General features: G+C 31.3%; 1 protein-coding gene across 5 annotated transcripts in view; it reads right to left on the reverse strand.

The window, feature by feature from the left end:
* The window catches only part of PCNX1 (pecanex 1), a 211748-nt gene that overhangs the window by 110609 nt on the left and 86749 nt on the right, over positions 1-14390 (reverse strand). For 3 of the 5 annotated variants that reach the window (XM_074235825.1, XM_074235824.1, XM_074235826.1), the window contains exon 8: positions 7303-7487. The exons of the other annotated variants lie outside the window; for them this stretch is intronic. In XM_074235825.1, coding sequence (XP_074091926.1) covers positions 7303-7487 — 185 coding nt within the window. The remainder of the gene's footprint in view (positions 1-7302; positions 7488-14390) is intronic. 5 annotated transcript variants of the gene reach the window in all.

Here is a 14390-nt window from a genome sequence, read left to right on the forward strand (position 1 = left end):
TTTCATTTATTGCCAATATTTTTTAAAAAGTACTTACTATATCTGTATTTCATATCACCCTCCAAAGTGACAAACAGAAAACCTATATAAGCATTTTATTTCTTCAAAGTGATATTAAGTTTAACATTTTGATATACAATTAAATATCTTAGGCCAAAAGTACAAAATATTTTTTTATTTCGATCATGAGAAATTGCAAGCAGTGATGCCAGGATGTTTATTAGAAGATGTAAATAAATACTTGTGAAGCTCTTTCTGTTTCATGAGAAATGCAAATACCATGAGAGAGGCTTATTTGTTTTAAATATAAAATCAAAGCTTAAAAATACTACTTCAACAGCTATTACTGGGCCAAATGTGAGTAACCAAAGAAACCATTAAAATTATTTTGCATATTGATCTCATTAAAAGTTTTTAAAAGTCAGAGGCTGAAATTATGAACTAAACTTCAGGGATTTGTGATGCATAAGTATTTCAAATAATCATAGAACTAAAATTGGAAAGAAGTTTGGAAATCAACTAGTCCAGCCCCTTTTTACATATGAGAAAACCAAAGCCCAGAGCTTAATTACAAAATAGTGGCTTCATAGAAAGTATTCAAGGTGCTCCTTGTTTCCAGTTAGCCTTTTTCTGAAAGTTCACTATTCCTCACAGATCTCAGAGGGTCTCAAAATGCCTTATTAACTACTCTCTCACCTGAAGGAAGAAATAATATGAAACTAAATAAATGACTTTTTTTTTAAAAAAAAATCTGTTTAATTCACTCAGTTGTCCTGACATCAAAGCACTTAATACAAAAAGCACCACCACCCCCAAAATCAGAAAGGTACTCACTGTCAAGGTATTTACAATGGTACACATTCTAGTCTTCTTTTCTATCTAATGTGAAAGCTGGTTAACTTCTTGTCATTTACTATCCACTAACTGTCTGTGTCAGTAATATCATAAAAGAAGTTACTATTTTTATCTAATGTATTCTGTCCTGGGCATAAGAAAAAAAATTTATTTTATTTAATGCATCTACAATTTACATAATGAACATTTTTTCAAAAGAACTGGAAACTTTTGAGCATGCAGCCAAAGAATCTTTAGAGGAAATTTTTATTTCTAAACTATTTCATCACCAGCAAAGAGAAAGTATAAATCAATTAAATAGGCATACAACTTCCTAAAAATCTAGAAAAATCAAATCATAAAACTCTAAAAGTCAAAAAAAGAAATTCTGAAAATTAGAGAAAATATTAAAAAAAAATTGAAAGCAAATATTTTACTAAAACCAATAATCCTGCTAAAATGACAAAAACTAATAGCTGGCTTTTTGAAAAATAGGATAAAGGAAAAGAAAAAAGAAATCACAAAAAGTACTTTAGTTTTTTTTAAGAGAAAAATAAACTGCCAGTTTCAAATATGAAAGAAGAGAATTCACAGGTAAATACAAAAATAGGAGCAAATATTTTTCCAAATTATATGTTGGTAAAATTGTCAAAACAATGAGAATTTATAAAAAATATAAACTCAAATTACTAGATAAATGAAATATTTAATAACAGGACCTCAGAAAAAAAAAACTAAACAAGCCTTAAAATAATTTATAAGGGAACCAAGACAGCAGAGTGAAAGTGAGCATTTTTGCCAAACTCTCCTATCAGGTTCCCCCTCTAAACAACTTTTTAAAAGAGATCAAATTGAATTATGAATGGAATAAACAACAAAAAGTCCCAGTGAGTCATTTTTCCAGTCTAGGGCTAGAAGAGAAGTCTTCAGAGAGGGGGTGAGATGGAAGCTATGGAAGCTATGCCAACTGTGGGATAGAGGCAGCTGCAGGGACATCAAAAGTGCATAGCAGCTAGGGAACAGTACAGGGACAGAAAATCTGGTCAGAAAGAGAATCCAGGGGATTCCTTTGGTCAGAACTGGGCACAAGATTGGGTGCCATTTGACAGAGTCATCACCCACTGCCCAATTTTAGAGTTAGTTTTGAGAACAAGATTTTTGAATTTTCAAAAAAGAAAGCAAGTTATAAACAATTCACATTCACAGCCTTATTTGAAAAAAAGAAAAACAGTAGAAATGATAGGCACTGAATATGGCAAGCACTTAATAACATTACAAAAAAATTTAAATGGACAATGACTCATTTTTTATTTGGCTGTCATTCTTGAAATCAGCTGCCTCTCCATATATTATCAAGTCCCCACATAGTAAGAATAAATATTAAAATTATTAACAGATTAGAAAACTATGTGGGAAAATGGCATAAAATTAAAATAACTCAAGTCTAAACTTTTAAAAATTGATAATGAAAATTACACATCAATATAAAATGAAACATCAATTATAATTTTAAACAGAAATTTGACTGATATGACCCAATTTCCAAGGAGACCAAAAGATCCATCAAAGTGCCCTAATCAGCAAATATCTGATTACCTTAATGAGCTGGAGAATGATGAAAGCCAAAGGCAAAAAAATGTTTAGAATACAAATACACTGATAAACTCTCAAGAATAAGAATTACAAATAATAATGAGCAGTTACTATTTCACAAAGGAGAGAGAGAGAACTAGAGGAGTACAAAAGTTTTTAAAAAGCTAGATAAGAGATCAAAAGAAGCAATTTTTCATTAGAAACAGATTTATTCATCAGAAATGTCTTGGACTTGATAACCTTTTGTGGTCCCTTCTGATTCTAAGATTCTCCAAATAAAAGGACTGAATGCTAGAAATATGCAAATACACATATAGTAGTCCCCAAAAATTACAGTACAAGCTTACATAGAAAGTAGGTATATCAACTAAAAGAATGCCATCTTCATATTGTTAGCTTTTATCAACTCAAGAAAAAATCCTTCATGACTATTTATTTATTTTGACACAAATACATCCTAAATATTGTGAAAACTGCCCAACTGGTACTTTTTTAAGTCAATGAAACACAGAAAGAATTCATCATCCATACTGTGCCAGGCAAAATTATTTTAACTTACATATAATTTGTGCTATTTATTATACATATATTTGTGCTATTATTTAACTGTTATCTTCCTGCCATTCGAGGTCATCATTAATAAAATTCCTGTAAATAGTTAAGAATTTGATAAATGAATCCAGTTAAAACTCTTCAGAAACATACCAATTTCCAAAATGAAAGTGCAGTTCCCTTACTAAGTCCCTTAGTCAGTCATCTTTAATACATCGCAATATACATAACACCACAGTCCCCTAACTCATAAGGATTTTTCTCCTCTATTAAGGATTGCAAAGCATCCACTTCTGCAACCTATATCACTGTTTATGGGGATAAAAGAATACATTAACATTTCATATGTTAGGGATTGGCTAAAGAAATTTCTATACAAAACAGACTATCACCATGCTCTAAGAAATAAAGAATAGGATGCATGTAGAAGCATATGGAGAATCTATGAACTGATTCAAAGTGAACTAAAGTGAAGTCAAGAAAACAAGAAAACAAAACAAGAATGTAAATAGAAAGAAGAACTACAAAACAAGTAAAAATGAATGCTGCAAAATTACAAAGAACAACTTAGCCCTGAAGAAATGGAGTGAGGGTCATGAGTGTGAGAAACTGCACATAAGTTGTTTCAATGTATTGCTCAGTTTTGTTCCTTTTCTCCCCTTATCTTTAAAAAAAGTTTTGGTTATAAGGAATTATTTTGTGAAGAGAGAAAGAAAGGAATATAGAAGAAATTAAGGCAGTAAAAGAATAAGATATCATTAAAAATTTATAAAAAAAAGAGTTGGTGCTCACACATTAAAGGATTCCTAGGCAAAGCTTTGTGGCACACCAAGTACATTTATAAGAGAAAGCTAACTAATGCTGCAATTATACCTGCTGAGATAAATGTCTTAAGATTCAAAAATCAATCAAATTAAAACTTTATATTTTAGATAATCTATTATAGTAACCAAAATGCAAAATCTAAGACACAAGGTAGCATTAAATGAAGAAGATTCACTGCAATGTTATGAATATGAATCATCTCTATAAAGAACATTAGGCTCACTTAAGAAAAATATTATGAAAGGAGATGTCAGCTTTGAAAAAGGCACTGTTACTACTTTACTGAATATATTTGCAACTAAAATTACTTTTGTTACTTGAAAATATATATATATATATATCTCAACAGTAATTTCAGGTTATATATTTGACTACTAATAACAAAAGTGGAGGCACAAATTTTTTCCTTGCTTTATCATCTATAGTAAATAATTGACCTTAATATGTAGTCTGTAATAAAATAATTCATTTTTAAAAAGACCTAGAATATCAAGGTAAATCATAAAAGAAACAAGAATGAAAAGGGAATAATAATTCTGAAACTCAACTGTATTATAAAGCAGCAGTCATCAAAACCATCTGGAGTTGGTTAAAGGACAGAGAAATAGAAAAACAGAACAGACTAGAGAAGGGAGATTTACAAACAATAGAATTCAATATAAATCAAATGTTTGATAAAGAAGAAAACAAACTACATAGGGGAATACTTCCTATTTGATTAAAAAAAAACTACCAGAAAAACTAGGAAACAGTCTGGAAGAATGGAGGCTTAGATCAACATCTTATACTACTCTCCACAATGCATTCAAAATAGATCCTTGACCTTAAATTAAAATTATACATCAAACTATTAAAATATTCAGAGTTCTATGTATCTTTTATCTCTTTCTTTTATGGCTAGATGACATACTTTTAACCAAACAAAAGATAAGAGCCAATAACAAAACATCTAAAATTACAAGAGAACAAAGAGGCAACTTTGATTAACTTAAAATTGAAAAAGCTTCTACATCGATAATATTAATGATCTCAGATCAAGAAGGTAAATGTTCAAATAGGAAAAATTTTTTAGTTAAATTTCTTATAAAGGCTATGTATGCAAGGTATATAAACAATTAATAAATATATTCCAGTCTAACAGCTATTTCCCAACATGTCAATGGTCAAAAAATCCATATGAAAAATGCTCCAAATCACTAAAAAGAGAAATGTAAATCAAAACAACCCTGAGGTTTTTACCTCCCATTCTGCAAACTGGCAAAAATGATAAAAAATGGCAACAATGAATGTTTTGAGTTATGAAAAGATAGGCACACTAATACATTGTTGGGGGAGTTGTGAAATGGTACAACATTTTGGAAAACAATCTGGAATTATGCTAATAAAATGACAATCCCAGTACTCTATTACTGGACTCATACCCAAGAAAGCCACTGTAAGAAAAAAGTGCCCATGTACACCAAAATGTTTATAGTAGCATTTTCTGTGTTATCTAAGATTTGGAAACTTAGTAGATGCCTAGAAACTAGGAAATGACTAGACAATTGGTACACATAAATATAATGGAATATTACTATGCTGTAAAAAATTATATTTGTGATGAGTAACATTGAAAGACTTGTTTGAATTGACAGAGTAATTATAGTCAAGAAAACATTTACACATTAACTATAGCAATGAAATAGGAAAGAACAGCACACCCAAAAATCAAAAGTAAATGTTACAAAGTTATAAAAATTGAGGAAAACTCAAAGAGATATGAGAAGACACAGCTAACATACCCCTTTGTGGAGGTGAAAGGTTTGAAATATTTCATATTTCCTATATTGTACTTTTTTCAATGTACAGTAAGTTGTACTGACTTCTTTTTCCTCTCTACAAAAGGAAATATGTCATATGAGATGGCTTATAAGAAGGAAGGTGAAGGGAGGAGATATGTGAGATACTAAAGTGATATAAGTAAAAATATAAAAAACTTATTTTTAAAAATTAGTTAGGCTACGGCACAGTGGATGGTTGGATTTAGAAAGATGACGACTTTTCTCAAACTTTACTTCTTTTTCCCTTTCTACAGTCTCTGACACTGTTTATCATCCTCTTTGACAGTTTCCTCTATCAAGGTCTTTGGAACACCTCTCTCCCCCACCCCCCACCCTCTCTCTCATTCTCTCCTTGTCTTCTTCTTCCCACATATCTGACTGCTCATTCTCAGTCTCCTTTGATGGACATTTCATCCAGATCACATCAACTAAATCACAAGAGGTCTTCAGTGTTCTGTGGTGGGCTCTCATCTCTTTTCCCCATTACTACTTTACTTGGTGATCTAATCCACTCCTGTGGATTTAACTGTCACATCAATGCTGATAATTCTTAAATCAAGTAGCCAACTTCTCTACTGACCTCAATCTTACATTTCCAATTCTCTGTCAGACATCTTAAACTCATTATGTCCCAAATTGAACTCATTATCTTTCCACCTAAACCCTATACCCTACTGTCCCTATTACTGTGGAGGGTAATACCATTCTCCCATTCACTCAGCCTCACAACCTAAAAGCTATCCAGGACTCTTTGTTATCTCTTACCCCCTTCTCACCCTCCTCCTCCAAACTGTTGCCAAGGCATAGCAATTTCACCTTTCCAACTTCTTAAGTAAGTCCCCTTCTCTCCTCTGACACTGCAGCACTCTAAAAGAGGCCCTCACCATGTCATGCCTAGATTATTAAAATAAGCATCATGTACTAGAAAGAATGTTCAATCTGGAGTCTACACACTTGGGTTCAAATTCTGTTTTTTGACTTTATGTGTGACTTTAGACAAGTTATTAAACCCATCTAGTTCCCAGTTCCACATTTGTAAAGTGAGATGGTAATTTCCAGCTCTATTCTATGATCTAGTCATACATAATTGCTGAATTAGAGGCCATAGATAGATTAATTCACAAAAAATTTTTATAAGTATAAAGAAAGTATTTGGTATTATAATGCAATTATAACTATCTCAGAGTATAATATTCAGGACTTTAAAACAAACTACATGTGACCTTGGACCAGTCACTTAACCCATTGCCTTAAATAAATGAAATTTAAAAGAAAATGTAAACTATCTCAGGAAGTGTTTCTGTCCTACAAGAAAAGGAGCCATTAAGCACTCAAGAACAATTCAGCGTTCTTCTACAAGATAGTTCATGAGATACTTCATGATAAAACTACTTAGGTGATCATAAAGTATAAAACATTTACAACAGCAAACTTTTTCTTTAAAATGGCCCTTTATGGTGAACATACTAGAGAGAAAAGTATGGGACAAAAGTGGAGGAAATGGGAGGAGAAAACCAGGAAATAATAGTTTTCCTCCTCATGCTTAACCCAAATCCTGTTAAACTTATATATGGCTCTGAAATAAAGCTATGAGGAAAGTGAATTTCAGTTCATCATTACCCATTATCGGCTGCATTTAAAACTTCCATGTCACCAAGGTTACATAAGGCCTGCATACCAAGTTCATGATGCAAACTGCTACCGCCTACAGCAGATGCATTGTCATGTGATGCTTCTAAGTGGACACTCCCATTTCTCACCAGCAAGGAGGCGCTAGCACTGAGCACTGCAGTCTGGGAAGGGGGACGGGACTGGACTTTGACCTGGGCTGTGGACTGCTGGCCTTGCTGACCATCTTGAAGGCTACGAAAAAACATGGATTGGGGAGACATTATAGGGAAGAATAAGAGAAAACAACAGCCAGAAATGAAGCAACACAAAAAAACAGACTTCAAAAGGATAAATTTATCATTAAGCGTAGCATAAGAGAAAAGCTTTTGTAAAATGTGCAAGTTTTATTGCTGAAATACATGTAAACAGTATCTCTAACACAGCTTGGACTAATCGTCACGGCTTCATAAATCTTTTTGCTTCTTCATGCTCTTCTAGATGTGGTTCACAGTGTGTATATCATAGAATTTTGAAAATACTAAACAACCACTATAATATTTTTTGAATCAAGGAGTTTGCTTTTGTTAACTGCATAGTTTTAGGTTTTTTTTTTCCTGTTCTACAGTGTATTCTAATTAAGCACTTTAAGAAAGAAAGTAGAAAAACTACAAGAAATAGAGTGCTTTCATTGTCAGGAAAAAAAATATGATGCTTTGGAGAACAGGAGGGGTTCTTAACTTTTTTTTATATCATGGAATCCTCCAGAAATACAGTAAAACCTATGAACCACTTAGAAGAATGCTCTTAAATGCATAAAAATAAAGTACGTAGGATTACAAAAAAGAAACTAAAGGTTGGTGAATCAAAAGATGTAATTTTTTTCCCATACAAGTTCATGGACCCCCAACCCCAAAATAGATCAATATTAAGGTACCAGGTACTCAAACTCATTATAACTCCCAGGTTGCTCATTGAACTAAATGGGAAAAAATGTTTAGACTTAAAGGAAACAGGCAAATATCAGAAAACCTAAAAGATAAATTAAAATTAAATATAAACTTAAATGGTGACAAAAGAAAATTTAGAATAAGATGTCTTATCCATAAGATACTTATCAGTCTCTGGTTCAATCTCTAAAAGTATGTCATAGACCTAAAATATTCATACCCAGGATCAATTTGAAAACCCCAATAATTTATCATTTTTTGATTATTTAGCAGTATAAATCTATTTTCATTAATTTTTTTCTTTTTTTACAGATCACAATCACAATGTAGTCTAAATATATTCTTTATTTCAGAAAACCTTAAAAGGAAGCAAACTTGGAAGAAAATCATAACCAAAGGACTATTTAGCTTTTGTATAATATCAGCAGCATTGTTTTAAAATGTTTCAAATATGAAGAATATATATTATTATTCTTAAATACCTGAAAGACTGGCTATGGCATGATTCTAGATGTGTTATCTTTTCTATATGGCATTGGGCAGTTGAAGATATGTTCTACATGGAGACACATATTACAGCTCTATGACTAATGGTCTACAAGCTAAAATATGAGAAGTTACTTGCCATCCTCATGTCTGACAACATAGTAAATACAGCCATGCAATAACAAAGGAATGGCTTTATCATGAGAATAGACTGAGTAGTTATTGACAAAGATGGATGTTTAAACAAGCTGATCATTGCTGTCAAGCACTAAAGGGATCTTATTCTACATGGCCACCCACTGGCTTGAAGATTGTCACTGAGAAGCATGCAGGCAAGGAGCTGACAAATTCCCACAAAGCCAGGCTTACCAATGGAGGCATTGAGGTTTAAAACCCAGCCTTCAACATTAAGTTCCAAAAGCTCATCATCACAAGGTAGAGCATCTTCTCTCCCAGGGAGTTCCAGGCAGCCCTGAGGAGAACCAAACCCTTCACCATTAATCAGGTCCTGATTCTCCTAACCATTAGTCTGTAATCTCCTTGAGAGATAAGGCATTAGGGCCAGGGTATCAATCTTAATATTCATAGTTTAATGTACAGTATCCTTAGCAAAGTTTGAAATTAATGGATGCCTGCTGAATTGCATATTCATTATATATTATTTTTTATGCTGTACAACTCACTTTTGCATTCTATTAATTTAACTTCATGAAAGTAAACATTAAACAGAATATGTTCAATAATGGGCCCAGTTAACAGGCTGTAAATGTATTGCCCCAGAACCAGCCTAGCTAAATTCAGAGAGGGTCAGATTACAAATTGGCTTGCAAGGTAATGAATTTTTCCAACAGAGTAAATTTGTAAAGTACAAAATCAAAAGTTGAGAGAACTGGTGATAGTATTCATACAAATAATATAAAAAAGTATGAATTAATAACCATTTTTCAAAAGAAGTGGGAAGAAATGAGACTTTATAAAGCTTCATCAATTCTATTTTAATTCAATTATCTTTAATAAATGTTTCTTGTTCAATATATGGATATTTTGATACTTGTTTAAAAAAAAGTCAGAAGAGTGACAAATGTGAAATTAAAACAATCACATAAATAAAAGACTGGGCAGAATATACCTGATATTGTTCTCACTCCAAGACACTGCAACCAACATAATCTGGAACATCTGTTTTTCAGCTCCCTTCTTTTGGAACCATTAGAAAATCACAAAATTATTGGGTTTCTTTAAACATGCAAAATTAAGTACAAGCATGCACACAAAACAACTGTGTCAAAAAATGGGCAAATTTGCAAAAAAAAACCAAACTGCCAATTTTGGCAAGCACATTTTAGCCTATAAATATGTGAACACTTACTGGAAAACAACCTTCCTCATCAATGGGTCTAACTGCTAAAAGTGAACTACAGTTTAAATAGATAAAAATTAAAAAATAGTTCTTGCTACATAATATAATCCCAGAAATATAATATTTTCTACAAAACCAGAACATAAAACAAATTGATCTGCTATTTTTCATCAAAAAACTAATCCAGGGATATTTGCTAAAATGAAACTAATTCAAAAGTGACAAAAATCCTGGAAAAACAACATTCAAATGCTTATATGACATGACTTTTCAGATCCAAAAATTACGGACACAGCAAACTAAAAAATTTCATTCATTAAAAAGTCATAAATGAAAGAGCTATTTAGATACCAAAGTGGCTGTTAAAATAGAAATAATGAAGATTCTACTTTATATAATTTTTAAAGTAACCAGAGTATAAATGCTAAATAAATATTTAGGACTGTGTTATAATCTCAAGAGATTCATGCCAAATCTACATCAAGGAGCACAGTTACAAGTAAAAAAAGAATATGTCAGTATCGGATTACAGACTTAAAACTGGAAGATAACCTAGATTCTCTAATCTAACTACCTTATTTTTGAGATGAAGAAACTGAGGCACAGGGACTTGCTCTAAGATCATAAAAATGGGTATTTAAACCCAGGTTCTTTACTATAGATCCCACATTCTTTTCTACTGTATCACATATCAATGAAAATTAATAGAAATTCCACATTCCTTACTACTGTGTTACAATCATGAAAATAAAATTCCTAACTAAGAAAAATTCACATGGTTAGTGAACATCTGAATTTTATATTAAAAGTTATTCACAAATCAAATGTTTAGCTATTCAGTGGCATCAATTCACATTTTCAAAATGTTTCTAGGAAAAATGCTAAGAAAAATTTTCACAGAAAAATATTGGGATATATTTCTCTAGAAGCCTTTGGCACACGTTATTAAATGAGCACTGGTATTAATAATCAACTCAGCAATATCCAATGTTATGAAAGAGTCTCTAAAGTGAGAAAAAGAAATCATACTGGCAAAAAATAACAAAGGAAGAGATTAAGCCTAAACACTGTCAGCTTCCAATAGTCTTGATAACATTTAAAACTTTATCACTTAACACTACAAAAATCATACCTCTTAATTTTTTCCTCTTTTAAATTCACACACTTTGTACATTTAAAACTTAATACATACTGCCAAGATGATTTTTTAAAGACTTGTCTCTGTAGTCAGACTTGGGAACAAGTTCTCATATTTTGTTTCTTTTATCCACACTATCTAGAAATGTTTTGCACATATCTGGTAACCAAAAATATTTGTCTTACGTTTACATGAAAGATTTCTAACATCTCTGGACTCATGACTATAATCTTTCTGCATCCCTCTCCCATTCTATTTTGTTTTATATTGATCCAATATTTCTGATTTGCCCCTCCTCCCCATTCCCTACAGATGGTAAGCTCATTGAGAGCAAAGATTGTTATTTTTTTATCATTATACAATCAAGGGGTAATACTGTGTGTGTCTTGTATATAGTAAGTACTTAATACAAGTGAGTTGAATTTAATTGCAGATCTTTATATGCATCAAGCTTTAAAAATATGTAATAACTGAAATTTTTCCACATATAAAACAGAAATGTGCCATTTATTTTAATAAAATAAATTAACTTGATCAATCAGGCAAATAGCTCAGGTCTACAGATTCATTATTAACAGACACTAGATAAAGGTAGAATTTTTTTTTAAATTAAGTAAAAACTTAAACTATCATCCTCAATACTACTACTACTACTACTAATACTACTATATTTCCAAAAATTACTAGCCTTGGTTTTCACTATTTCTTTGGTAACAGGTACCATAGAAAAATCTAGTAGATTTTAGTTGGTCTGGTAAAAATTGAGACCTTAAAGAAACTAATCAATCTGTAAGTCCATCTTGATGAAAAAGTAAACCACCAGAAATATAGAAAGATAAAAAATTTTATCATTTATAAGCCTCATATATTATGTACTATTTCTCTTCCTGAAATAATTGATTTGGTGCATTTAATTTTAAAGTTAACAACTTTCTCAATTATAGAACAATCTCAACACTTATAATTTTTTAAAGTAGCTTTGGGTTTTTTTGGCAAGGAAATGGGGTTAAGTGGCTTGCCCAAGGCCACACTGCTAGGTAATTATTAAGTGTCTGAGGCCATATTTGAACTCAATACTCCTGACTCCAGGGCCAGTACTCTATCCACTGTGCCACCTAGCCGGCCCCTCAACACTTATAATTTAAAACAACTTGCTAAACTATCTAAAGCTGAAACCCATTTATTAAAACAAAAAAGTTTAATTAATGTTATTTCTTAAGTTGTACATGCCTATCCTGTCTTTCAGGCAGAATTTTTATTTAGAAATTAACTTTGAAAAAATAGGAAGATATTTCTTCAGTTTATTTTGCTTTATTAAAGAGTTAGTTTTCAATAATATGTTATTTCTACAGAATTCCATCCAGGTAAATGTTATTTTACTGATTCTACAAGGAGGTTATTACTGAAGAAACATAACCCTTGTCTTTAAAATGTACTTTCACCTTCAATCAACACTATCTACTACAACTAGAATTTGGCATAATACAGAACTCTTTAAAATCCCATTGAAGCTAGTTTAGTTTAATATGCTAAAAGATATTACAAGGAACACTGAGCCTATAGAATAGATTGGAAGAATGGGAAAACCTATTATAACACTTGTATTAACTGGGCTTTAAAAAAGAAGAGATTGTACATCTAGTATATCTAGTCTGAGGAAAAAAGGAATCTGTATTCTTTTACATTTTACATATACATTACCATACTTTCCTTATAAAAGTAAGATCATATTGAAAGACTTGAAAATGTAGGCTAAAAAAAATTTTATGTGTCCTGTTGGGTATTCAACTAGGGAGCAGGATCAGGATCTACTTTACTAGATAGCATATATTAACAGCTCTAGGTTGTTTGTTTGTTTTTTTTTTTGATGAGTGAGCATCTACCAGACCCACCTGTAGCAAATGACAGAGAGTTCTGGGAGAAAACAATGAGTAAGAAAAAAGATTTAAGGATTTTTTTTTAATTTTTGCTGAGTGAATGGGGAAGAAGTTATCTAGAAGCAGTGGTTAAAGGAGAAGGAAAGGAGGCAATCAACAAAAAAGAGGCAAATATAGGTAAAATGTTAAGTATTTCAAGAGTAACATAGTACTGCCTAAAATGCTATCAGCAAAAAAAAAAAAACCACACAAAACAAAACTAAGTTTTTTATGAAATAAAGGCAGAGTAAGGCAGGGAAAGAATGATGTATAATAGCAAAGAAATGATGAAGGGCACAATACACGCAAAAAAAAGGAAAGCCCTTTTCCCCCCTTAAACTAGTTTCTTTTATTAGAGACTTTTTCTTTCTTAATTATTCATAACATCAAGCCATATGCTCAATCCTGTGATTTTAAACAAGGATTTAAGAAATGGAGTTATAGGAAGAAATCTTTCCTTAAAATAATAGGGAAATTAAAATTGAAGAAAAATTTAAAATAAAGCAGAGTACAAATAAAACTGAGTTTTTTTTAAAATAAGATTTACGCCAAAATGAATGACAAGTTTTAACAACAGTGGAATGACTTATCTTCTACCACCTATACTGTCTCCATGTCAGGTTTTAACTAAAATAATATTTCCTTAGGTTTCAAATGAAAAGATTCTTATGAAAAATTCTTACAGCAAATCCTTCCAGAAACCAAGGTAAACGACATATAGTACTAAAATATATTTTGGGGATGTGATTCTAGAATTATATGGTGTCCAAGACTTTAAATAGCCTCCAATTGTTGTTTTTTTTAATAACTAATTTCTAGTTAATTAAGAATATGAATGAATTACATGAGGTATTATGATGATGATGATGGTATTTAATGGACAATATTTCTCATTTGAGAAATTAAGAGTATGGTCCCTTTATAATACTAGGAACAAAATATATTTTCTTCAATGTATGCTCAGTATTAAGAATTTGGACATATATTTACATATATATATATGTATATGACTCAAGTTATCACTACTTACACATTAGTTACTTGGTGCCAAAATACTATATGGCTTGAAGACAATTTGTGATAAAATAGTGAAATAAATTTTCATAGAACTATCTAATAATGACTGTGCAGGTTCTTCATCAGCTATATTTGTTTAGGAAGTTAAATTGTCAACTACAGAAATTATTTATGTTCACCAGAAATAAGGAAACAAACTCCTTATTCCCATGTTTCTTCCTAGGAAATCATAAAGAAAATGAAATGCGAAAACTAATATTCCTATTACCATAGAATTTTAAAGCTAGAAGG

Source organism: Macrotis lagotis, chromosome 4, assembly GCF_037893015.1.
Source record: "Macrotis lagotis isolate mMagLag1 chromosome 4, bilby.v1.9.chrom.fasta, whole genome shotgun sequence".
Taxonomy (NCBI): domain Eukaryota; kingdom Metazoa; phylum Chordata; class Mammalia; order Peramelemorphia; family Peramelidae; genus Macrotis; species Macrotis lagotis.